Source organism: Haliotis rubra, unplaced genomic scaffold (assembly GCF_003918875.1).
Source record: "Haliotis rubra isolate DU_JTF1 unplaced genomic scaffold, ASM391887v1 Scf337, whole genome shotgun sequence".
Lineage (NCBI taxonomy): Eukaryota > Metazoa > Mollusca > Gastropoda > Lepetellida > Haliotidae > Haliotis > Haliotis rubra.
In genome coordinates, this window is record NW_025767010.1 from 165,991 (window position 1) to 189,560 (window position 23,570).

General features: G+C 39.0%; 3 protein-coding genes and 1 non-coding gene across 5 annotated transcripts; 2 read left to right on the forward strand and 2 right to left on the reverse strand.

The window, feature by feature from the left end:
* The first annotated feature begins 132 nt into the window (after positions 1-132).
* LOC124284425 (seipin-like) lies at positions 133-11,700 on the forward strand. 2 transcript variants are annotated; one of them, XM_046720506.1, is made up of 7 exons: positions 133-402; positions 3,086-3,161; positions 4,598-4,673; positions 6,808-6,875; positions 8,222-8,454; positions 9,525-9,733; positions 9,880-11,700. In XM_046720506.1, the coding sequence occupies exons 1-7, from the start codon at positions 191-193 to the stop codon at positions 10,125-10,127; spliced, it is 1,122 nt and encodes a 373-aa protein (XP_046576462.1). In that variant the 5' UTR covers positions 133-190; the 3' UTR covers positions 10,128-11,700. The 2 variants fall into 2 exon arrangements, with proteins under 2 accessions (XP_046576462.1, XP_046576463.1); XM_046720507.1 differs by having other exon boundaries at positions 4,598-4,667.
* A 1,332-nt stretch (positions 11,701-13,032) lies between these two features.
* LOC124284426 (phosphatidylinositol-glycan biosynthesis class F protein-like) lies at positions 13,033-19,006 on the reverse strand. The gene is made up of 5 exons (XM_046720508.1): positions 18,768-19,006; positions 17,933-18,024; positions 17,232-17,348; positions 14,486-14,594; positions 13,033-13,636 (listed from the first exon to the last, which is right to left on the reverse strand). Exons 1-5 carry the CDS (start codon positions 18,999-19,001, stop codon positions 13,520-13,522), a joined length of 669 nt encoding a protein of 222 aa, XP_046576464.1. The 5' UTR covers positions 19,002-19,006; the 3' UTR covers positions 13,033-13,519.
* Positions 19,007-20,098: 1,092 nt separating this feature from the next.
* Trnav-aac lies at positions 20,099-20,171 on the reverse strand. The gene has a single exon. It is a non-coding gene; the product is annotated as a tRNA-Val (tRNA).
* A 992-nt stretch (positions 20,172-21,163) lies between these two features.
* LOC124284427 lies at positions 21,164-22,471 on the forward strand. The gene is made up of 3 exons (XM_046720509.1): positions 21,164-21,236; positions 21,656-21,753; positions 21,968-22,471. The coding sequence occupies exons 1-3, from the start codon at positions 21,188-21,190 to the stop codon at positions 22,406-22,408; spliced, it is 588 nt and encodes a 195-aa protein (XP_046576465.1). The 5' UTR covers positions 21,164-21,187; the 3' UTR covers positions 22,409-22,471.
* Positions 22,472-23,570: the final 1,099 nt, after the last annotated feature.

Sequence of the window (23,570 nt, forward strand, 5' to 3'; positions counted from 1 at the left end):
TATTATTAGACTGAAGATATTAAATAAGTATAAGTATTATGTTTTCAATACATATTCGCTCAATATTATGCTTTGTAAATTTTTACGAGATTGTCGTGGATTCCGTTTGTTGGTGTAAGCGACTAGGTTAAAGGTTGCCGAGGTTATATTTATTTCGTACACACAACAATGCTCAGTCAACTGCTCCACAATGGTTATCGACCTATTTGGAAACATTGTCGACTGGGGAGGCATCTTTTTGCAAGTTGCTTTCTCTAAACTAAAGACTACTTTTATTCGTTTGTTCATTCTAGTTGGTGTTTTAATCACTATACTATGGTTGTCAATATTCTTTTATGCCAGTTTTTACTGGTTTTACATGCCAAGTGCTTCCCACATCAGGCCTGTTTATTTCAAATTCGAGTAAGTACTTCGTGTTTAAAAGTTTGTGTATATATTTGTATTGCCACATCTTATAATCATTATTTGATGTCATTTTTGAGTTTGTTTTTTTTCGTATTTCTTATCATATGTTTTTATGATTTGTTTATGTTTTGGTTTGGCATTCATTCAACTGTCTGTGGATTCAAGGTAAGAAAACAGGTCATGTGAAACCTTAACAATAGAAAAATCATAGTGTTTATGCCAAATGACCAGCAATGATCAATCATGTTGCGAGATGATAGCTATTTTGCTTATTGTGTCATAAACAAACAGGCCAAATGACGGACCATTATCCATGTTGTCGCCACATAACATCATAGCTAATTTGCATATGATTTAGCACAACAAACATGGCATCTGACAGTTTCAGTGTTGCTCTGTCAGCATGTGTCATTGACAGAGTGCCTCACAAGTCAACTGACCATATATGGGTCAAAATTCATTTGATGATATGCATTGCTTAAGTTCAAAAGAAAACAATGATTTTGATGAGGAAACATCAACGGATGTGAGGGTGCAGAGCAATGCTCAGGCAGTTGCCAGCCACTTGTACCATCCTTGCCAGAGCTCACTCACCATTTGCACTGTAACAAGAACAATATTTCTTAGCTGTAACTGCCTCAGGGACTGAAAAAAGGATGTGAATCAAGTGTGCTTTCTCATTACTTTTAACAGGGGCGGTGGGGTAGCCTAGTGGTTAATGCTTTCGCTCCTCACGCCGAAGGCCCGTGTTCGATTCCCCTCATGGGTACAATTTGTGAAGCCCTTTTCTGGTTTCCCCCGCCGTGTTATTGCAAGAATATTGCTAAAAACGGCATAAAACCATACTCAGTCAGTCATTCAGTCATTATTTTAACATTGAAATTGTGACATTGTCATTTGTGAAGTTTGGATCCAGTCAGATCCAGGAAGTCTTAATCAGTAAAACATACTGCCTGGACAGTCAAATGACAAGTTAAACATACAAAACAAGAATGTTTTCCTATTCTATCATATTTAGATCACGGAACAATCAAATAAAAATGTTCTTAAGCATTCTTCCATAATACATGCAACATCAAGGCCCAGCAGGGCATGTCACAGTTGACATCTTTGCCTTGTCACCTTGCTGGCGGTGTTAACTTCTTTGGTCATGTGGACATGGCATCTGATCTCGACCAGAAGGCCCATGGTTCGAATCCCAGCATGTATTTAATTGGAGCAAAATATGTCTCAGTATCCTACTATGCAGCCCTGACATGCAAAGTCTGTAACAGGGCATGAAGTCATTCCACAGATGACAGCCTTACTTTGTCAGTTTGTTGACAGAGTTACCCTCTTCACTACTGCGGAATTATTTTCATTATGAGTATGTATAATCATATTGGTTTGAATCTGGGTTTTCTCTGAATGTTTTCCTGAGATTTTGGGGTCATCATACCCATACACAGGTTCAAACCTATTGAGTTTTAAAGCTGATATCTTGTGATATAGCTGAAATATACTTAAAGTCATCATTTAACTGAAGTCATTCACTGACATCATTATTTACTGTGTAGTATACTATAGCAATAAGGTTCAGACTGAACAAAGAATCTGATTTGTGAAGCAGCTTTCGAATCTTCACATCTACTGGCTGATATTTACTTGATGTGAAGAGATGTAATGTTTTAAGATATGCAGTTACAACAACAAGAACAACTGCTTATATTTCAGTGTACATGAGCTGGTAACAAAGCACATGACTTTATGGATAACAACTTCAAGTTTATTGCATAAAGTGATGTTTTTATGTAGATTCTTACACCTTTATCAAACTAAACGTTGTAATCTTCTAGAATGCCGATCAAACAATCAATTGCATGATTTGGATTTTAGAAAGATTTTCTTACATTTGACACAACAGAAAGCAGATCTTGATCTGACGTGAAATGTCATTTGTGATCATGATGATACTTTTGCCAGTGGGATGTTTTGGTCATTCGGTCATTTTTTTTCTGTGCCACAAAAACACGTGACATTAAGCCAACCAACAACTAGTTGTTGTCTGGACAGATGTGTGTTTGACCTCAGCGTGACTCAATGCTCATGCTATCAGCCACAGGTTTGAGAGATCCATGTGTGATTCTGCTTTGTTGGATATCTGCGTTCACTGTGACCTTCCTTTGCTATGACATTAAACACCACATGACATGGAACTTCAGATGCATGAGACCGCCTCCGTGGTGTAGTGGTTAGAGCGTCCGCCCGGAGAGCGGAAGGTCGCGGGTTCGATCCCCGACCTCGTCATACCAAAAGACGTTAAAATATGGTACTTGTTGGTCCCTGCCTGGCGCTCGGCATTAATGGGTACAAGAAGGACTGGTCGGCTCGGAGTCAGTATAATGTGTCTGAGTGGGATATTCATGCTTCACTGCAGCATGGTATCTCTGTGGGCTAGCAATATAAAACCAGCTTCAGTCTGGGCTAGTACAAGCAGCCGCACTTACACATACACACGCATGCATGTCGTCATATGAGCGAAATATTCTCAAGCACGACGTTAAACCCAATTTCACCTCACCTCAGATGCATGATTTGTCATGTTAAGACTTTACAGGCAACTTAAAACCAAATAGTATTCCATTTGTTGTGGATTCACTGTAGAGATGCAGTTGATGGATGCCATTATTTTGTGCTGCAGCGTGTGTCCGGAGGGAGCTGGGATATGCACATTCCCACAAGCTAACCTGACATTTGGGGAACATGGACGAGAGGAAGTAAGTTACATCAGTCTATTTTTACCTCAGAACTGTTTGCTATTCTTATCATCAGATATATCATGATCGTAGCCCAGTGGTGATTGGCTTGTCGCCATCCCACCGTGCTACTTGCAAATGGTGAAACAGGGTCTGCTGGTTCGTTCTTCTAACCCGATTTATTGGGTTTAGTTCCATAGATGGTGACATTTTTACACATGGATTACTAACTAAACATGATCAACAGATTGCATTATGTCTTAAGGACAAGTTTTGGTAAATTAGAACAATATTCCATCACAATAGTTTATGTAAGATATTATTTATGAGACAATTTTCATATTGACAATGATGAATAATTCTTCCCATCGACAATATTTCTGATTAACAATCCTTTAGGCAGTTCTAGTGTCCAGTGCATTATGTGTCCATTCTAATATTGTAAACACCATGACCCATTCACCATCGTAACTTTGTTTTGGAAGATCCAGGTTAGAATTGATCTTCAGCAGCTAATGCTTGTCATAAGAGGTGACTAAATGAGATTGGGTGGTCAGGCTCGCTGACTTAGCTGACACATGTCATTGTATCCCAATTGTGTAGATCTTGCTCATGCTGTTGATCACTGGATTGTCTGGTCCAGACTTGATTATATCTTAACTGCAGTCTTATAGCTGGAATATTGGTGAGTGCCGAGTTAAACAACAAACAAACAAACCAACTTTGTGTTGTCTGCATCTCTCTTACCGCTAAAATAGCAAAGTGATAAGAATTCAAGTTACAGATTTTCATTCAAGATATGCAGGCTCATATAAACAAGCTCTCAGTGTTATTATTTCTAATCAGAAGAGGGGCAGTGGGGTAGCCTAGTGGCTAAAGCGTTGGCTCGTCACAATGAAGACCCGGGTTCGAATCCCCACATGGGTACATTGTGTGAAGCCCATTTCTGGTGTCCCTCGCCGTGATGTTGCTGGAATATTGCTAAAAGCGGCATAAAACCAAACTCAGTCAGTCAGTCTAATCAGAAGACTGTGTTAATGAACTATTAGCTTGCCAAAGGTTTACTGAGTATCAAACAAAGAAGGATGAACTTATATGACAAGACAATAGCGACTATTTTTTAAGATACCGGTACGTTTCAACAAGATGTATCACATTTGGTTGATATTGCCTATTGTGTGAGTTTTGAAAACATAGTTTAACTGTATTAGATGGTTACTCTTAGCTTTGTCTCATTCAGACCAAAACATAACTATGATAGCAAATGAGTACAGGATATATATACCATGAGAGAAAAGGATGATCCAGTCACACAGAATTATACATTGAGACCATTGTATTACCTATAAATACTTACAATAGTTGTTGTGCTTATATCTTAGTGTGCAAGTGGTTTCAGAATAACATGAGACCAGAACAACAGATACTAATCATGATTTACTACTGGTCTCTCCCAGATCCTCCACAAGGGCCAAGCATACAGGATATACCTGGAGCTTGAGATGCCAGAGTCCCCTACCAACCGAGGTACAGGTAAACCTCGTCTTCCTTGTCAGCATGTCATCATCCTTGTGTGTACTGAGCCACCAGACAAGTAGTTCTCCAGTAGCACTATTATCCTGCTGCCAATCTCTTGTTGTATGTCATTGTTGGTTAAACTCACTGTCCTCAGGTATGTCATTGTTGGTTAAACTAACTGTCCTTAGGTATGTCATTGTTGGTTAAACTCACTGTCCTCAGGTATGTCATTGTTGGTTAAACTAACTGTCCTTAGGTATGTCATTGTTGGTTAAACTAACTGTCCTTAGGTATGTCATTGTTGGTTAAACTAACTGTCCTGAGGTATGTCATTGTTGGTTAAACTAACTGTCCTGAGGTATGTCATTGTTGGTTAAACTAACTGTCCTGAGGTATGTCATTGTTGGTTAAACTAACTCTCCTGAGGTATGTCATTGTTGGTTAAACTAACTCTCCTGATTGTTGGTTATGTCATTGTTGGTTAAACTAACTCTCCTCAGGTATGTCATTGTTGGTTAAACTAACTCTCCTGAGGTATGTCATTGTTGGTTAAACTAACTGTCCTCAGGTATGTCATTGTTGGTTAAACTCACTGTCCTCAGGTATGTCATTGTTGGTTAAACTAACTGTCCTGAGGTATGTCATTGTTGGTTAAACTAACTCTCCTGAGGTATGTCATTGTTGGTTAAACTAACTGTCCTGAGGTATGTCATTGTTGGTTAAACTAACTCTCCTGAGGTATGTCATTGTTGGTTAAACTAACTCTCCTGAGGTATGTCATTGTTGGTTAAACTAACTGTCCTCAGTATGTATGTTCTCATTGTCATTGTTGGTTAAACTAACTCTCCTGAGGTATGTCATTGTTGGTTAAACTAACTCTCCTGAGGTATGTTCATTGTTGGTTAAACTAACTCTCCTGAGGGAGGTATGTCATTGTTGGTTAAACTAACTCTCCTGAGGTATGTCATTGTTGGTTAAACTAACTGTCCTCAGGTATGTCATTGTTGGTTAAACTAACTCTCCTGAGGTATGTCATTGTTGGTTAAACTAACTGTCCTGAGGTATGTCATTGTTGGTTAAACTAACTCTCCTGAGGTATGTCATTGTTGGTTAAACTAACTGTCCTGAGGTATGTCATTGTTGGTTAAACTAACTCTCCTGAGGTATGTCATTGTTGGTTAAACTAAACTAACTCCTGAGGTATGTCATTGTTGGTTAAACTTACTGTCCTGAGGTATGTCATTGTTGGTTAAACTCACTGTCGTGGGGTATGTCATTGTTGGTTAAACTAACTCTCTTCTTGTATGTCATTGTTGGTTAAACTAACTCTCTTGAGGTATGTCATTGTTGGTTAAACTAACTCTCCTGAGGTATGTCATTGTTGGTTAAACTAACTGTCCTCAGGTATGTCATTGTTGGTTAAACTAACTCTCCTGAGGTATGTCATTGTTGGTTAAACTAACTGTCCTGAGGTATGTCATTGTTGGTTAAACTAACTCTCCTGAGGTATGTCATTGTTGGTTAAACTAACTCTCCTGAGATATGTCATTGTTGGTTAAACTAACTGTCCTCAGGTATGTCATTGTTGGTTAAACTAACTCCTCAGGTATGTCATTGTTGGTTAAACTAACTGTCCTCAGGTATGGCATTGTTGGTTAAACTAACTGTCCTGAGGTATGGCATTGTTGGTTAAACTAACTCTCCTGAGGTATGTCATTGTTGGTTAAACTAACTGTCCTGAGGTATGTCATTGTTGGTTAAACTAACTCTCCTGAGGTATGTCATTGTTGGTTAAACTCACTGTCCTCAGGTATGTCATTGTTGGTTAAACTCACTGTCCTGAGGTATGTCATTGTTGGTTAAACTCACTGTCCTGAGGTATGTCATTGTTGGTTAAACTAACTGTCCTCAGGTATGTCATTGTTGGTTAAACTAACTGTCCTCAGGTATGTCATTGTTGGTTAAACTCACTGTCCTGAGGTATGTCATTGTTGGTTAAACTCACTGTCCTCAGGTATGTCATTGTTGGTTAAACTCACTGTCCTCAGGTATGTCATTGTTGGTTAAACTCACTGTTCTCAGGTATGTCATTGTTGGTTAAACTCCTCGTCCCCGGCATGTCATGGTTTCTATACCTCACTGTTTACAGGTATGTTCATGGTGCGGCTACAAATGTATGATAAGAAGGGGACAGTAATACAGCAGTCCGACAGATCCGTGAGTTGATGTGCATGTTACAAGTCCAGTCTGTTACTGATCCAGCCATAAGACAGTAATCAGTAGATATTCAAACAAATGTTTAAGTACGTATTATTTTGAACAACCTGTTCAAAGCATCTGTGTACATTAACTGTTGAGATCTGGTGCTTAGGAAACATAAATGTTTTGTAGGACTAGACATTTGGCCATATATCATCAGGTAAAACAGGGAACACATGTAGGAAATAATTCCCCTTTAGGGATAATCGGGAGAAGAAATTCATTTTAAGGCAGGGATTTATCTCAATCTTGTTAGAAGCCAATATTCAGCCCAAAATCTGCTGCAAATGACATTACCAAATTTGAATTCAAAATTTCCCATTTTAGTTAATATTTGACCAATGTAACAAATAACCTAATTCATGGCTTGGTAAAGATAATCTGTATTCCACAGATAACAGAACCAATAAATAACAAGAAGTTTCGATTATTAGTTTTACACTATTGATTTTGAATACAATTTCAAATACAATATTGACATAACTATGCATTTAGTACAAACTTTATAAACATCCAAAATGTGAACAATATAAATTTGCCTGACATGCTTAGTTAGAAGTATAGAAGCCTCAATAATGTTTCCTGTGGGTGTTAAATACTAAGACAGGTGGGGCTGAAAATCTAAATATTAATCAATTATGGCTAATGTCTATTAAGCTATAGTCCGTTTGGCTCAAAAGCGGACCGATTGAATTGCAATCTAACTCGAAAACTAATAAACATAAAATACTCAATGAACGCTGATCATAATCAAAACATCATACCCACTCTGTGAGGTTTTGCAGAATTTTGTCCTCAAACTAAAAAAGTTGTTTAACAATCTATCATTAAAATATTGACACAGTTCACTATTTGTTACGAGGGAGGAGTGCAGAGAAAGGGACAGCCAGGTGTTCGAGAGCGGATGGAGACGGCACAGCACAGGTTAATGAATAAATAACTTTGTATGTGAACGTGCTTCTCGAACATCTGGCTGTCCCTTTCTCTGCACTCCTCCCTCGTAACAAACACTGAACTGTGTCAATATTTTAATGATAGATTGTTTAACAACGTTATTATTTTTAGGACAAAAATTCTGCAAAAACCTCACATAGTGGGTATGATGTTTTGATTATGATCAGCGTTTCATTGAGTATGTTATGTTTATTAGTTTTTGTGTTAGATTGCAATTCATCGGTCCGCTTTTGAGCCAAACGGACTGTATATATAGACGTTCCCAACAGTATTTGTCTGAAAGATGGGGATTCCTGATTAACAAGGTCTGTACTATAGAGGTTTAACTGTTTTGGCTCCATTCTAACCAGGCTATCATGCACTACCGGTCAGTGCTGCTCAGGACGATGTACACATTGGTTTTTGCCCCATTCTTCCTGGCTGGACTTGATGAACAGAAGCAGGTGGTTGACATTGAATTGTTCAACCATTACGTTGATGATCTGGTCGATTCTGCTGTTGGTGCTGTCATTCAGATACAGACCAAGAAGATAGAGATATACTCCTCCAAGATTAAGATCTTTGCAGACTTTACTGGTCTCAGGTAAAACAATTTGACTTTTAATCATGAAAAGTCTTTTAATGGCATTAAGAAGTGGTACACATAAAAGGGAGAAAATTATGTGATATGAGCAGCAGCTGATGTTTCTGAGTATATTGGGGTGGTGGGGTAGCCTAATGGTTAAAGCGTTGGCTCGTCACGCCGAAGACCCGGGTTCAAATCCCCACATGGGTACAATGTGTGAAGCCCATTTCTGGTGTCCCCCGCCGTGATGTTGCTGGAATATTGCTAAAAGCCGCGTAAAACCAAACTCAGTCAGTCAGTCAGTCTGAGTATATTCTCATTCCTTCACCGGGTAAATGAAAACTAGGAAACAGATAGGTTTATATACTTCCCATCAAAAGTTTAGACTCACTTAAAACACTTGCTATATGTTATGTATGTATATATGGTTACAACAAAGATTGATTTCTCCACTAACTTGGGGGAACAAATTGCAAACCTTATGCAGATGAATTGCACGAGGATCATGCGTCAAATTGCTGAAAAGCATGTCCAAATATCATACATGAGAACAGCTGCGTTTTGGTGTAAAGTTTTCTTAAGAATTCGCCATTTTCACTGATTTTTATCATTTATTGAACTCATGACAATAATCTTTTCAACGTCACAAATTTGTTTACAATAAATCAGTTGATGTGTAAACAGTACCTTTAAACGCTATGGAATATTTTGCAAAATGTAGTTTAGAACAGTTGCCTGAAGTAAGTGGTTATATTTACACTAGTGAGTCTAAACTTTTGATGGGAAGTATATATGGAACAACAAAAGTGATAAAATAATGAAGATGGACACCTAACAGGGAAGACAGAAGCTAATTGGCCAGAATATACTCCGAAACCTTAAAGTATATTACAGAAGTGGACATCTGTAAATTTCTCACTTTCCTTCAATTTATAGTTCTTTCAACAAACAGTAACACCATAGCAATTTCCTGCTGTATAACACCAAGTGCTTGTATGTCATTATAACGAGAATCATGAACATTTACCATTGACAACATAACACGTACTTGAGCATGTTTGATCAAAGCTGGAATGTAGTTTTGCCAGGTATTACATGTTCTACTGGCCCAAGTTCAGCGCTGTGAGTGGCATCATGGTTAACTCTACATTCCTGGCCTTCATGGTGCTGTTATCATGGTATCAGTACACACAGAAGGACACTGTGGAGGAGGAGGAGTTTGTGCCGATGATGCTGAGGATGTCGCTCGATGTGAGACGACAGAGAATCCGAGAACAGTTAGAGCGAGAGAGAGGAGGTGAGATTACTCAGTCTGTCAGTGTTGTTTCTGGTAATATTTAAATTTGTGAGTCAGATAAAAATCACTGAGCATGGTGGTATTTGTATGTTGTTTGGTTTAGTTTGTGCTATTTGAATGATACCCCTTGGGTTTGTTTTCTGCAGCAGCAGACAGCTCTTCTCCAGAAGATGAGGAGGAAACAACTGTGAAGTCATTTATGGAGTCACATGACTTTCAAGGATCACATGACTACCAAGAATCACATGGCATTCAGGATGAGAGTCTGGGAGAAATGGCCGCTGGGGATGATGATGACATAGTTCTGATGTCATCTGATGTCATGCTGCCAGGAAGCGATGATAACAATCGACTCAGGTTACGACGCCCAAGCAATATAGAGGCAGTTCTTTGAGGGGCAGGAATAGTTGATGATTGAAAACTGCCATTTCTCATTATAATTTAGATAAGATAGAATACCGTTTTATTGACAAAGATTATAGATCCAACGAAGATCAGTTTTCATGACACATCAACAGGAATACAGAAACACCTCTTTTGGTTTCAGTAGTGTAAAGCATGTAAGCAATACATACATATACTGGGATGATAAGGTTCTTTGTTAATGTAGATCCACATTTTAAACAATATGGATTCCTTGAATATTTGAGTAGAGTGAAACAGTTACTCCAGTATCTCTCTCATTGTCTTCCAATGTTATTTAGTCTTTGATTTGAAGAGTATATGTTTATGATAACTGTCTTGCTTCCTGGATCTGCTTGGGCTATCAGTATATGCCAATGAACCTCACTGAGATTATGACCATAAGTTTTGCCTTGAAGCTCAAAAAGGCCGGGGACAATGTGTAAAACGACAATATGTCCTATGTTTTTAACACTAAGTTACGAGCTGAGACAGATTATGCCTCAGTGAAGGGTAGAAGCTCCATGTGACCTCAATTCATATGTTGCAACTATTTGAAAATAGATTTCATTTGTATAATTTGTAAATGAAACCTCATTTATCAAAATACAACCTACTTTGTTTGAATGCTGCATAGTTTTAGTTATATATGCATGTGTGTGCAATGTTTGAGTATGATTTGTTAGAGTATGACATGAAATGTGTGTACGGTTTGACTTGAATTTGTTATGGAATATTTTGACTGTGATATGTTTGTCAGTGTGAATTTTTCTGAAGACAAATGTATATATTTTTATGATAATACCAAAGGGCTACTGTTAATATCCATTGTTTGAAAGATAAACCACTTGTAGTTTTTGGAAATGTTTGTTTTGGGTGCTGATGTGTGGGCTGGTCTATATTTCTAATATGCACACAATTGGTACAATATACATGCATTTGCTGACAAAGTGTTGCCAGAATATTTTTCTTGCCTTATTGTGTGGAGTTAGTATTCCAGTGTAGATAACCATTAGTTTCAATCTTTTTGACTTGCACTAGTGATAGAGTGACTTATTTGAGAGTGGTTTGTTCCCCCATACAGAAAACCAATTCACTGATTGGTGTATTTGTGAACTGAGAACGTCAAATTAACATTCATAAGTTTTCGACTTTGATAAATGTTTTTAGAACAGAGTTACATTCTTTTGAAATCGCAATTTCATAGAAAACATTACATAATGATTGTGGAGCTGTACTGTTGTCGAAAACTTTTAACATAAATATATCTGTGGAAGGAATAATTAACCAATCAGTTCAGTATTCATGAAAATCTGTTCATTCCTCTTCTGAAATCAACAGATTCAAGTGATTGTGAATACTGTGCCTGCTTCTAAATTGCTGCTCTTGCCAGCAGCGCTGTGATTGGTCAACTTGTGTGAGTGTGTGATGTACGATGTGTGATAAACTGGCCAACTGCACAAGGTCCAGCTGTTTGCTTTTAATACACTTTCAATTGTTTTTAACTTTATATTTTTAGATTATTTTGTCAGTATTGTTTTATGTAAATAAAATGATACACAATTTGGACATTTTAGTTATGTTTTCAGCAAATGCAAGTAATGAAAAGAATTATTGAGCTTATGGAGAGCGAGATATCCATTGGATTATTACAATGTTAGATTGTTGTGCTGATGACTCGGTTTTAATTACCATTCATGGACATGTAATCCTATGCATAGCATGGTCTGCAGTTGTATATCAAGCCTAGTACAAGCAGAGGTACACACAAACACACACACACAACATGCTGTGAAAGTGGCAAGAATCTTAAACTCAACATTTGAACCTATCTCACTTTTCCCTTCCTTAAAGCCCATGGTTGTCTGCAACTCAGTCCAAAGACAAGAGTGTGAAGTACTGGTTTTTCAAGATTAAAATCTACTGGAAATATAAAAATCAGCATCTTTGTGTTGGTATACTTACAAGCATTTTGACACATCGATAGCCTAGTTTGGTGGGGTCATTTTCAGTAACAGAAATACCTGGAGATGATAACTGAGTTACATGAGCTGAATACAACACACTGACATGAAACCATCAATGAGACTTGATGTTAATGAGAACACAGAATTATAAATGTACCTTTACAGAAACGTGTTGTCAGAATGAAATGTTATTGAACGGTAGTTATATCACAGCATATGTCAGCTTGGCAAATGAGGAGTCGGTGAGGTTTAACACCACCTTGAACAGTATTTCAGTTATATACTAAATTCCAAAACAAACACGAATGTTACAAATGTTTGAAAATACATAAAATGAGGCAAACATCAAGATGGTGTGTTCAGTGCTCAGGACTGCGTTTACAAGAAAAGCTTGACATGATGTAGGGTGTAGATGTTTTACAGATCAAACAAAGTCCACAGGTTGATTGTATGTAAAATAAAACAATACAATCGCTGTTTTTCAAATAGATTTTTATTACAAAATATACAGAAACTTTTCTTCCAAATATTATCCACATCAGTATCATCTACACAAAGAGATTCAAATGACTGTCGACACGTTTTAGAATGCAATCATTTCTTTATGCATGTCCTTCATGAGGTATGATGTTTACATTCATGTTCTCGTGATGCTTTGGGGCATGAGGAACGGGTGACATTCATCCATCCAATGTAGCCAGGTGACTAGCTAGTGTATGTCAACTGTTCCCATATTCCAACCATATCCACCACGACTGACTGACTGAGTTTGGTTTTACGCCACTTTTAGCAATATTCCAGCAACATCACGGCGGGGGACACCAGAAATGGGCTTCACACATTGTACCCATGTGGGGATTTGAACCCGGGTCTATGGCGTGATGAGCCAACGCTTTAACCACTAGGCTACCCCACCGCCCCATATCCACCACGAAAGGGACTTGTGAAGATCCAGGTTAGAATTGGTCTTCAGCAACCCATGCTTGTCATAAGAGGCGACTTATGGGATCGGGTGGTCAGGCTCTCTGACTTACCGGTAGTTGACACATGCCGTCATATCCCAAATGCATAGATCGATGCTCATGCTGTTGATCACTGCATTGTCTGGTCCAGATTCGATTATTTACAAACCGCCAATATCACGTCGCGGGGACACCAGAAATGGGCTTCACACATTGTACCCATGTGGGGCCTGGAACCCGGATCTTCGGTGTGACGAGTGGACACTTTAACCACTAGGCTACCCCATCACCCTGCATTTCACAAAGAGACCTTAGCGCTAGGACTGTCATAAACCTATGTTAATGTATGGGAGTTACAATCATCTTAGCACTATGATCGCTTTGTGGACACAGGCTAGTAAGACACAGGCCAGTAGGACACATCACCCACTGACATGATCCTGCTGAATTGCTGGCTACGTGAGCTTGTACTTGTTGAAGACTGTGTACTTGTAGTAGAGATGGCCAGCTGACACAATCAGACCGACACAGTAGCCTATCAGAGTCCCCATCACACAGCTGATGGGCCATACCTGAAAAACATGAAGACCAAGCATCACTGACGAAGAGTGAGTGAGTTTAATTTAACGCTGCTTTTAGCAATATGCCAGCAATATCACAGCAGGGGACACCAGAAATGGGCTTCACACATTGTACCCATGTGGGGAATCGATGAAACATGACGAGTGGACTTTAACCAGTAGGCGACCCCACCGCCCTCACTGGCGAAGAGGATGACTGACTGACTGAGTTTGGTTTTACGCCGCTTTTAGCAATATTCCAGCAACATCACGGCGGGGGACACCAGAAATGGGCTGGCGAAGAGGATGAGTGTTACATAGAAGATTAACTCACACCCAATCATGGAGCTAAATCACAAATGGTAACCAGTCAAGCACAGCTTTAGTATCTGTATGTTGTTTACTGCCGATCTCTGCAATATTTCAGCTACATGGCGGCGATCTGTACATAATTTAGTCTGGACCAGACAATAAAGTTGTCAAAAGCATGAGCACTGATCTACACAATGGCACTGTTTTAATAGCCTCATGAGCACTGATCTACACAATGGCACTGTTTTAATAGCTTCATGAGCACTGATCTACACAATGGCACTGTTTTAATAGCCCCATGAGCACTGATCTACACAATGGCACTGTTTTAATAGCCTCATGAGCACTGATCTACACAATGGCACTGTTTCAATAGCCTCATGAGCACTGATCTACACAATGGCACTGTTTTAATAGCCTCTTTCAACAGGCATAAGATACTGGTGAGTTGACTTTACTGTCACTTTGAACATTTCATAAATATTACAGCCTGTCAGCATACTTTTGGAGGAAACACTACTGATGAAAAAACCCGCCTCCTCAACCAACCTGCCAGGGCCTGTCCCAGTCCAGGGGGATTGGAAACGCCCCCAGCCACGCCCCAACCACACTAGATATGGAGGTGATGAAGACCACTGACTCCTTCCCTAGATCAGGGCTAAAACATCAAAATATTAATTTTGAATATACTACTTATGCATATTATCTGGTAACGTGTTGAAGGAGAATGACGTCAACAATGCAAACTATATTTCACATTAAGGTATACGGTGCGTTTATTAGAAGGATGTCAATAACATTATTTCTCAAGAAAAAACACCTGCTTAATGGTGCAACTTTCTGACCCAATGAATCTGCACATATATCCACAACAATTCCAATCCTAAAGATCACAGGGTAGAAGCGCTGTCCACGCAAAATGTGGAGTTGCCCTAAAAGCAACTCCATTTCCTCGCTGGACAGTGAAAGAAGAACATGTGGCGCAAGAGTAATGGTAAGTTTTCCCTCGCATTTTCATTATTTTTGCAAGTATATCAGCTTTTGCCATTTGGCAGACAGGTCTAGAAATGTACAGATCTTTCAATAAAAGCTTGACACCCATCTCTATTTATTGTAATTATGAGTTGAGCGAGGGCACCCTCCTGAGTGTCGAAACAAGATTGCGGAAAATGATTGTTTTCCTTTTTTTGCTGTCAATTCTTAGATACAGTTATTTTAGGTTTTCATTGACGTTTTAGGCTTTAATGCGTCAGTATTTTTTTCAGTTATCGTCGAAAAATCAAACTGTACATTTTATATGGAGTTGCTCACATTTAGCAAACAAACTGTCCATTGAGTTGTAATGTTACTGTCCAGGATGTTGACAGTTTGTAGTTTTAACCGTCATGTCATCAAATGTTATTCTAGAGATATTTGTTGTGAAGAAGAATTTTCTGTTGTAGACATGGCTACCTGGCATATTTTGGCGTATATATTACGATTTTGTACCATCAAGTACGATTGTACACCCACATTGCAGTTTGTACCCTGACACGGATTTAATGTAAAAAAACATCATGTACGATCAGAAGTGAATTAACAAATATACAAATATACATCTACCCAAGGAATAACCAAATCCAGGGCCCCATTTCACAAAGCTCTCATAAGCCTAAAATCTCGTAACTTTTCTTGTAGCATGTGTACTTATAATACTGTAACAATGACTTACGATAGTTGTAGCGCTACGAAAGCCCAGGTTATTCCAAAGTATGTACATGTACATAGTGTAGTATTGCACATTCGGGTAAAGCACATCACTAAGCATCTAAAAACCAAGGGACATCTAACCAATGTTGATTGTGCGAAGTCAAATACAATAATAACTTTCTTTGTTCCCACCGGTGGCACCAGCAATATAGACAAGTCAATGGCCGTTGTTAAAGCAGAAATCCTGACACAATGACACAAGACGAGCAGCAGCCAGACCAGCTACAACTCTAACCACAAAGGGCCAGGAGAGCTGCAGTCAGTCACTCCTGGGTGCGGCCATGGCTCATAGAGGAGAGGGGATAACAGTTTGGTCAGTTCTCCAGCCTCCTGAACACCCATTTGAGGCTGGAGGATCCAGTAGCATTCCAAAATGACCTGTGGCAATTACACGGCTATGTGAATGGTTCTGTTCTTGTGAACAAAGACTAGCATTAGACCCAATTCCGATTGGTGAAATGAATCGAGGTGGTGAATCGGTTCGGACTGGTACACTGGAAGGACAACGAGAGCTCGAATGTGAGCGAGATCTAAAACGACGCTTTCCAGAAGTAGAAGAACAAATCAGAACCTCCGAACCAGATGGTGACTCAATTCGTGTGGGTGAATTGTTTCGGTGGGATGAAGCCGTACGAATAGGAGAACGGAAACGTTCCAACAGTGATGATCCATGTTTTGATGATGAAGGCTTGGATTTAGGAGTTCTAGAGGACTGTGAACGGTCCGATGAAACGGATCTACAAGATAATGTAGTTCGCAAATCCTGTGTAGATGAATTATCAGTCACTACCACCCTTCCATGCACTGGAGAACCTGAGCTAGGCGAGGGAAGCATCACAAAAAAGCCTTCTAACATTCTCAGACAAATAGGAACCGGACGAAGCGTCCATAAAATCCTCGTCATGAGAGATGGGAGATTTAGAACGGCGAGCAGTTAGGGTGGGGCGATCTAAACATTGTTTTTAGAGGGAGAGGGAGAGGACCAGGTACAGCAGAAGCATTTCTGGCCCTGTCAGCCAAAACGCCTGGCACAAGCATGTTTGAAGAGAATATATTTTTATATATCATTGATTGTCAGGACAAAACTGTACCAGAGCTACAGATAACGTTTTGGGTCATTGAGTTATGTACTCGCTTGTGTTCATCTCAAGTGGGTATCCTAATTTTCCTTTGAGTAACCAAATAAATTGTACTCACCTCACTCACACTCAATTGGGTATTTTGCCATTTTCCATTTATTTCAAAAATATAATCAAGTTTAAATGTTAGTGTTTGTTATTTATATTTGATCTGTAATATGAGATACAATAAGAATGACTGCAAGTTGTCAAGTTCATGTCCTGAAATAGAACCTCTCAGTACTAGCAAATATTTGACATTTTCGTGTGTACGCATGTAAGATGACATTTATTGAGTATTTACCAAAATTCAAGCGTACGTGTACACAATAGACTTAATAGGAATTGAGTTTTCACATAAATATTTGCGTAATTTACGCAGATACACATCTTATTTGTACCTCTGCTGTACAAATAAAAAGCCTTACTTGGTGTGGGCGAACACCCTGATCCATGTGTTGAGATGTGGGCCAAGGAACACACATGCTGGCAGTACAGATGTTGAGGACAACAATAGGGCAAAGTGGAATGTCTCAGCTGTTGCCCTGAACAGGAATAAACAACAATCAGGGATTTCAAAGAATGCATGATGCCTTATACTTAGCACAGATGGGGATCATCATCATTAGCATCTTCATCATCATCATCATATTCATCTTTTGAAAGGAATCACATGCTATTTCTTAGTTTGTCAAACAATTTATCATTTACAGACTGACAGGTGCATGAATATCTAGTGAGTTTAGTTTTACACTGCTTTTAGCAATATCATGGCAGGGGTCACCAGAAATGGGCTTCACACATTGGACCCACTAGGCTTCCCCACCACCCCCATAAATATCTAACAAGCCTGACCTTCCAAAACTCTGTTTGAATCCGCTGTCAAGCGAGACCAAATTTGTAAAATAACTGAAAGAGTTGATAGTCACCATTCAAACAACATGATCTCAAATATGTTCAAACAATATTTGTTTAGGCCAAGTGTTCTACTTCTGATGGACATGTAAAGATGAAACTGAAAAAATTGCAGTCAGAGTTAAATAGAGGAATCTCTGACTGCTAATTGCACAGCACAAAATCAATTCACCATAAAATATTAAAAGCATCTAATGAGAAATGGAGCACCTACTCCGTGAATGGTGCTCCATACAAGACGGCTACAGCATGGAAGAGGAGCACACTGGACATGAACAACCCCGCCCCCTGAACTGCATGGAGGATCTGCAGCAGTAAAGATATGGTTTACAACATTAGCAGATGATGTGATTGTCATTAGGGTGTGGTGCTTTGTCTCCCTCTTGGCTTTCGGATCTGTGCATTATAAGTCTCTCTATCTGTAACTATATCAGTTCTCTAATGGTTGTGAAAAAACAAACTTTAAAAATACAGCTTGTTGGAAAGTGTTGTTTATGCAACCAATCTAGGCTGAAGCCATGAAACCTTTATAGGCTTCTTGGTGCAAAATGAGAAAACAAGTGATTTGTTGGCATTGTAATACCTGCAGTGCATGACCAGCTATTAAAGTAATTTATCATGAAGCTCAGAAGTAGTACCCAGCATGTCTGCTGTGAAACAGGGCCCTAAACACTGAGTGAGTGACTGGGTGGGTGGGTATTTGGGTGAGTGAGTTTAAGTGGAGCAGTGCAGAATATTGACTGGTTCTAAGCAGTATATGACTGACTGTTTATGATGAATATATCACATGTATACACTTTAAATAATAACATGCATTCAGATCAATCTGTTTTCAGCCTTAGGCTGATTTGAAGAACATGCAACACTATTTCTTCACAAGGAACAGGGGAAAACATTCAAAACCTAAGCGAATTGATTTCCCAATTTTAATAACATTTCAAGGGAATCGCAGAATCTTGCACTTGCAACAAGTTTCTTAATACGTTCGGGCAAAAGGGTTAATATATGTACTCCGTTCACATCTATAAGAATCTATAAGAATAACTTGCCTTGAAATGTTTGCTCTGCTTTGTCACAAGCCAAAACAACAGTTCGCTCACTGTAATTATTCCACAATAAACTAATGTCAGCGGCAAGGCATTTTGTATCAAATCCAGGGGCCCCTTTGAATTAGCAGGGATGTATACAATTGATAAAAGAATCACACATATCAAGACATTTGTCAAACTTTGTTTTAACACGGATTGTTTTGACATCCCATGCCCAGTCATGGAGGCAGCCATTTTGCCAAGGGAGGTAAGTCACGCGTGTTTTAACATTGCAAACCAACAGCTGCACACAACGTCATTTCTATAAGTAAATGAGTTGCAGCAGTAGGGTCATGTAAAATTGTAGTCTGCAATGTTAAAATATTATTGTCATGTATGCATACATTGTCATTCCTTCTGAAAGTATGGAAGACGTTTATCGGAAGAGGGAAGAGAGTGTTCATAACGGTTAACGTACTTCATATCCTCCAACCAAGGTTCCCTTATTTACAATAATACGATAGTCATTGGACTGTTGTTTATATTATTTAAATGATGATGTAAGCAGTTGGTATACGGAAGGAGTGGGTAGGCGAGCATTTGTGTTGTTGTTGTTGGTGTGTGTTTTTTTGTTTGTATTTTTTTGGTTTGTTTGGTTTGGGTTTTGTGTTTATTGTTGTTATTTGTTTGTTTTGTTGAGTTTTGTTTGTTGTTGTTTTGTTTGTTTGTTTGTTGGGGGTGGTGGGGGTTGTGTGTTTGTTGTTGGTGTTTTTTGTGGGTGGGGTGCGGTGTACTCTTTTTCTTTAGGGAGTGTGTGTGTTGGGGTTGTATCATCTGGATTGTGTTTTTATTCATGTATATTGCACAATACAGACCACTGTGCGATAAACTGTGTGTAAGACATCTGGTCCAGACATGATCAAGGTACACTATAAATTCTTGTATTGTTTATTTGTACATTATAATGAAATGTTATTATTGCCATCGTTGACCTTATACACACTCTCACGGTTGTCATATTTAATACCAACAGATGGCCATGTTAAAATTAATATATATTATATTGTCGCTGGTTCAAATGGACATTTTATGATGAAATACACGGATATTTTTATTATTTTTAACTTTGGGAAGGTCACGTTAACCGTGTACAATGGTAACCTAAAGTTATGACAAACATCGGGAATGGTCAGTATTTACAGTTCAAAAGTACGTTAAAACATCTAGGATGCTTGTGATTAAAATATTCAAATCCAGTTTCACATTAATGAATAGCTACACTTATTCCATGCCAATGTCAATGAACTATATAGCTTGTAAAATACAGATTTCATAACAATTTCAGCAAAACGAGGTTCCGACGAGGCTCGAACTCGTGACCTTCTGCGTGTTAAGCAGACGTGATAACCACTACACCACGGAACCCGCTCTGTATGGATCTTCATTCATTTTGATGGTCATGCGTTACTCTCTACGTTTTTTTATTTCAGAACGTTCCACGACGATAATAGAATGTATGTGAACTATGCTTCTTCTAAATAATACTGTAGCATCAATGCATCCTACTTAGCCTTCTATCGAATGCCATTCGTGACAAGTCGTGTTACTCCGGAATGCTTTGGAAATGACTGGATGTCACGGAAAGAAGCGAGTAGTAACGGAATGGTGTTCTGCTGGATTTGCGCAGGCGATTTCCCTAAGGACTGGGTTCTGTCTATATATCATTAGTAGTTATGCAAACCCATTCGGACCTATACAAAGGGCCAGTTTTACATGTTTATCTCTTAGCTATTAATAAAACTGGACCATATATTTATATAAAAACACAAGTGTAAAATCTCTTTGTTTGGAATAGTTACAGAAAATGCGTCATCTGAAGCGTACGTAAAATCTGAAAGACAGACACAGCAACAATCATCAGAGAGAATCTGTCAGCTTAAAATATATTCCGTGGAATAACTCACAAGTGACTGTTTTGGGTAAAACAATGTGTCTGTTATATCGGAGATGGGTTGTTTTTTTATTATACCGACTGATCAAATACCGCCGTCTGAGGCCTATGTAGGCATATCATACTGCGACACCATATATTGTAAGTGGCGGTAGCTTTCACATTTTGTATATGACAATAATATGATATCAATTCCTACAGGTATGTTCAGCTTCTCTGTACGTCGCGCTTTGCGTTTGATGTAGGAGTTGACCGAAAAAGGAATTGCGTCTGTGCCTTAGAGAAACTTTTTTAGTCGTGGTTGACCGCATACCTGATCAGATTTTGTGGTACACGTGTCTTTGATTAATCTAGTTATCTCCCGTGGTACTATGACGTCACAATGACGTGACGTCATGACAATCACTCCGACATCCACTCGGTAATGTCAACACGCTTGAGTTTTGCTCACTAAGGTTTTGCGACTCTTTCCGTGAAACAAGTGTTGAAAATGACTTATTGTGGCCGCGACTGGCTCCGAGGGGCAAGAACAGCTCCAGGTTAGTTTCAGCTTACAGTTAATGTGATTTTAAAGTAAGATACTTCATAATTGAAATCTATTTTGTTTCTTCTCTCTTCTTCAAACGCTGCACTGGCAATTTTCCCTCAGATAAGTCATGTGATGGGTTTGGTGTATATATGTTAAATAATGGAGAAAAGTTAAAGTCAACTGAAATTGAAAACAAGCTTTTGGAAGTTTTAGTCTGCGAAAGAAAATAATCGTCTGAATCTTCTGCAGAAACCGATTCCTTAAAATACATGTAAAAATAATGTGAATTAAATCGAGCATCTCATCTTCATCCAGTGTAATATATTTTATTTTAATTACAATTTGTGTTCACACCCTGCTTGCCTTTTTGACAGCAGGCTTGAATCTGAAGGGGACTAATTAAGACTGTCGACTTATTTCACCTTCCAGAGATTCAGCATCTGTTCAACAGTGAACTTCTGGATGAGTTTGACTCCATCCGCCTTTGGCTCCAACTGATCCGAAGCGCCATCCTCAAAGAAAATGAGGTAAGCACAGCATTATTTATGATTGAAATGTTTTGACTGGAACAAAACTACAAACCATTGAAACCTAAATTTGCCGAAGGCTTAAACTTTACCAAGTATGTTTTTAGAATGTCATTCATCCTTATGTTAATAGCCGTATTAAGTATAAAATTGTGAACAAAAACAGCTACTGTAAACATCTATGGAATATGAATGTATATCTTTTGTATTACAGGTGACTGAGAACAAGAGAGGCAAGCGAAATCTGTGGATGTTACAGAGAGAGGTTGACTGTGGTTGGACACAGATGTCCGAGCTTTTCCTCAGCAATGATCGCCACCCCAGCGTGCGGAACTCACTCGTCGACATCCACAACACCGTCACCACGGCCGCCTCTCACTACAGACTCTCGCGACTTCTCCCACCACCCATCTTCGTCCAGGGAGAACTGGTTCCCCCGGCTCTGCCCCCTAAAGCCGGGAAGCTCAGACGTTTCATCACCAGTGTCCGTACAAGACTGGCATATGTTGTCTCCAAAAACAAAGTGAAACCCACAGACGTTTCTGTTGTCAAATGCCGTGTTAGAGACACTTCTGGATATAAGTCTGTCTTTGTTCGTGTTGTTCAGTGTATCAGGAACATCACCAGCAGCAAGAACCAGGTTCTCCCTGTGTGAAAAGATACACATGTATTGTAAAACCTTTCTTGATGGGTGTACATTGAATGTGATTTGTTTGAACTTGTACATATTGTCTGACGTTATACATCTTTGTAAATCATGAAATTGTAAATCATTAATTGTAAAAAGCTATTAAATATCTGTAAATCATGTTTGCAACTATAAAATCTCTACTATTTCATCATTCCTGTGACCGCAGTAGGCCATAGCCAGTTTGGAAAAGGCCGACATAAAATGGAATGAATGAAATGTGAAGTAGTTTGTTATTTGTTTCCCTTGACGTGCTAACAGTTAGACAGACGTGTATTGAGATTCCGACCCTGATTAATGTGTGTCTTGTACAGAGTCTTGTGTCTTATCTGCATACACAGGACCAAGTACGCATGCTTGTACCTATGTGTGTTACACACACGCTTGACAGTGTAAACCTTGGTTGGTGCACGTGCTACATGCAAACGAACACTTTAACAAACACTGTTAATTTTGTCTCGCGTGAAGGAGGAAACAGTGCATGAGTAGATGGCTTTAAGCAATATTTCAACTGCAATCACTGCGAAGAAAATCCGCAGTGGGTTTGAACACATCTGGGATATCAAGTGGAGTGAGTTTAGTTTTACGCCGCACTCAGCAATATTCCAGCTATATGGCTGCGGTCTGTAAATAATCGAGTCTGGACCAGACAATCCGGTGATCAACAGCATGAGCATCGATCTGCACAATTGGGAACCGATGACATGTGTCAACCAACTCAACGAGCCTGACCACCCGATCCCGTTAGTCGCCTCTTACAACAAGCATGGGTTACTGAAGATCAATATTCTAACCCGGACCTTCACGGGTATTTCCAACAGTAGACAATGTCGTGACGTATCAATGATTGTCAACACACCAACGAGAAAAAGACAAGAGGAGATTTTCTCAAATACATCCAACTAACACTGATCTCTGTGAAGATATTAGTAAATTTTGTTTCCAAAGAAATCTGAATTGGTAAAAAAATCGGAAATACTAATAACAGTATTTTTCAAACCAAATAATTTATCATTATTAATTCATAGCAGATTACCAAACTTTCATACACGAGACAGGTAATCGCCAGCACACAAAGTCAGCGATAGTAATGATTTAAACATATTCATTTCCAAAGAAATCTGAATCG